At 57.7% G+C, this 3,130-nt stretch overlaps 1 protein-coding gene across 1 annotated transcript; it reads right to left on the bottom strand.

Annotated features, from left to right (window-relative positions):
* Nucleotides 1-614: 614 nt before the first annotated feature.
* Nucleotides 615-3,130, bottom strand: LOC132592496 (lysophosphatidic acid receptor 6-like). Its single transcript, XM_060277509.1, has 2 exons — nt 3,125-3,130; nt 615-1,712 (listed from the first exon to the last, which is right to left on the bottom strand). The coding sequence occupies exons 1-2, from the start codon at nt 3,128-3,130 to the stop codon at nt 615-617; spliced, it is 1,104 nt and encodes a 367-aa protein (XP_060133492.1).

Genomic DNA, 3,130 nt, shown 5'->3' with positions numbered 1-3,130 from the left:
CTTATTTTTCGACAGACCATCTAGCTCAATGCTGTCTGCGCTGACTGGCAGCAGCACTCCAGATTTCAGCCTACGGTCTCTCTCAGCCCTTCCTGGAAACGTCAGAAATTGAAGCTGGGCCCCTCTGCGTGCAAAAGATGCTCTCTTCTCCTTCTTCTGCCTGGGTGTGGAAGCCCCTCCCTACCTTTACTCTAATTGGTGTATAGAAAGCAGGGAGTACCTGCACCTTGTTAAAGTCTGCCTGCCACAAAGACTTCGGAAGAGGTCCCAACTGCGAAACCCCAACTCCCGCAGCAGCAGCTCTAGAAACCCCTTCAAGGGAGGGGAACTCTCTCTCCCCCGCCCTCTCCTTCTCCCTCTCTTTGCCTTCCACATTCCCATCTCACACTGTGCTTGCGACGAACGGGCTGTGGGTGTAAATGAGCACTTTAACGTGAAGAGGGCGAAGGGACCTCCTCCAGGGCAGTTTAACTGGTCATCAATATGCTGGACGCTTGTCAGAAATGGGATGCTTGTCGAAGGCTGAGGAACTACTTCGCTCGCACGAACGCGCAGCCAGAATGCCCGAGGAGCACGCGGTCGCACCTCCGACGATCACCGATCTGCTGGAGAGCTCACTGCGCCGTCCCGGGAGCGCTTTCTCCCCCCGAGGATGACCCCTGCTTACTGGCCACAAACCCGCGGAGTCTCAGCAGGGACGGCTGGGCGGTTTCTAGCCGGCAGCAGCAGCAGCAGCAGCATTTCCACCAACCGGGCTTCCAGGCAAAGCGCTCGGCGGCGAAGTAGTAGACGAGCGGGTCGAGGCAGGCGTTGAGGCTGGTGAGGGCCATGGTGAGCCGGCGGGCCACGTAGGTGGCGCGAATGAGCGGGCAGCCTCCCAGCACGCCTGCGCGCCCCAACGTGTGCACCACTTGCACCAGGTGATACGGCGCGAAGCAAACCAGAAAGACGCCCAGCACCACTAGCACCGTGCGCAGCGCCTTGCGCCGCACCGCTCGTGAGCCAGGCTGCATTCCTGGAGTGGCCAACAGCCGCCAGGCAATGAGCGGGTAGCAGACGCCGATGAGGAAGAGCGGCAGCAGGAAGCCCACGGCAGCGGCGAAGAGACTGACGGAGGAGATGCGTCCCCGCCAGGAGCTGGAGGAGAAGTTCTCCAAGCAAGCGGTGCGGCCGTCGGGGAAGCGGCTGGTCAGCGGGCCGCGGAGCGCCAGGTACAGGACGGCGGCGGCTAGCACCGCCCAAACCCCGACGGCGGCCGTCACCCGGTACCGCAGCTGCCGGAGCCGGAGGTGGCGCAGCGGGTGCACGACGGCCACGTAGCGCTCCAGGCAGATACAGGCCAGGAAGAGGGAGCTGCCGTACAGGTTGGCGAAGAAGAGGCAGCCAGTGATCTTGCACAGCGCCTCGCCGAAGACCCAGTCATTGCGCAGCGCGTGGTAGGCAATGCGGAAGGGCAGCGTTAGCACGAAGAGCAGGTCGATGGCGACCAGGTTCACCAAAAAGACGTTGGCGGGCTCCGCGGCGGACTTGGTGCGGAAGAAGTAGCCTAGAACGAAGAGGTTCCCCGCCAGGCCCAAGGCAAAGACCAGACTGTAAACCACGGGGAAGAGCAGGTACTGGAAGTCGGCGCTCTCCAAGCAGCCGGAGGTGCTGTTGCTGCTGTTCCACGCTGAGCCACCAGAAAGCGGCACTGAGAGGTTCTTCGACGGCCGCTGGGAAAAAATGAAAGGAAACCGCTATTTATTTATTTATTTATTCGCCCTTCATCCGTATTGCTCAGAGCGGTTCACAAAGTTAAAATGCAATTTAAAAACACAAAATACATAATAAAAATTAGAACAAAAACAAACCAAGAATCTCCCACTCCCACAACACATTTAAAAGGCCAAACATGCACTCGGCGTCCTGTTCGCGATGCTTGTTCCTTAGCTACGGCGTGTTTCTCCCTCTCCTAGGCTAACACTTCTCTCACCCACCCTATAGCTGTCTACTGAGTATCTCCGAAGCAAGGAGCCACCCAGAGAGCAACCACCTGTTGTCCCCGTCTGTCTAATGTACCCGTCAATCATTGCGCTGGAAAAACCTTCAGATGCCTCGGGCCTCCTGGGTTTTCCACAGAGATGGACATAAAGGAGAAAAAGAAAGAAAAAGGCGGGGAGCGGGCAGAGAGTGGTCTTTCCTTTTGTTTTTGTAGTGCACTGGGCCCTGAAATTTTGCCTGCTGCAACCTACCTTTTCCTCCTTTAAATGGCTCTTTTTTATTTTATCCTTTTTCGGCCCCTCTTTGCCTGATTCTTAGTTCTCCCTCCCTCCCCCCCCCCAATTTTATATAACTTCCAACCACTTTCGAAATATTTGACAATCTTGACTCTCCCTTTTAACCTGAAACCCTTTCTTAGGATTCTGCGGTGCTTGGAGATGCTTTATCAATGGCTGCTTGGCCATGATGACTATGTCGCTATGCTCTACCTAAATACCGGTAACTTGAGGCAATAATGCCTCCGAATACCAGTTCCCGGAAGGCTCAAGAGAGGAGAATGCTCTTGTGCCTGAATCCGGCTTGCAGGTTTTCCTTGGGGGTATCTGGTTGGCGGCTCTTCTGTCCTAGATTGTCCCTACTTAAAAGAAGTCTCAAATCCTGACATCTCCGCATTTCGTCCAGTTGAGACTGGGCGGGGGGGGGGGGAGGCCGTGCTCTTCTTCCTGCAGAGGACTCTCTCTCTCTCTCGCTCTCTCGCTCTCGGGGCTCACAGGCAGTCCCTCCGCGGAGGCTGGTGTAGTATTTCCTCCCTGGAGCTACTGGCTGAGCCCCTTGGAAAGGAACGGGGAGGGGGCGAGAGAAGTAGGTGGGCAGGTGGGAGGGAGCACTGGCCGTCGACGGGGTGGGAGTGCCTTTCTTCCCCACTCCCGGCTGTCCAGGGTGCTGACGACCCTCCCGGAGCTTCTCGCTTCCTACAAAGCGTCTCCGCCGCCCTCCCCCAAGCCCCGGGAGCAGAGTTGACTCCTTCCTCCCCATGGGACCCAAGAGTCCTGCCGTCGGCGCCAAACGAGTCCTGCCGCCGTCTCCCTGCCTCACCTTGGCTCACAGCCAAGCAACCGGCGCCCCCAGTCCCATTCCCTCCTACCTCCAT

This window comes from Zootoca vivipara, chromosome 7, assembly GCF_963506605.1.
Source record: "Zootoca vivipara chromosome 7, rZooViv1.1, whole genome shotgun sequence".
In the NCBI taxonomy this organism is placed as follows: domain Eukaryota; kingdom Metazoa; phylum Chordata; class Lepidosauria; order Squamata; family Lacertidae; genus Zootoca; species Zootoca vivipara.
This window is presented reverse-complemented; position numbering and strand designations above follow the sequence as displayed.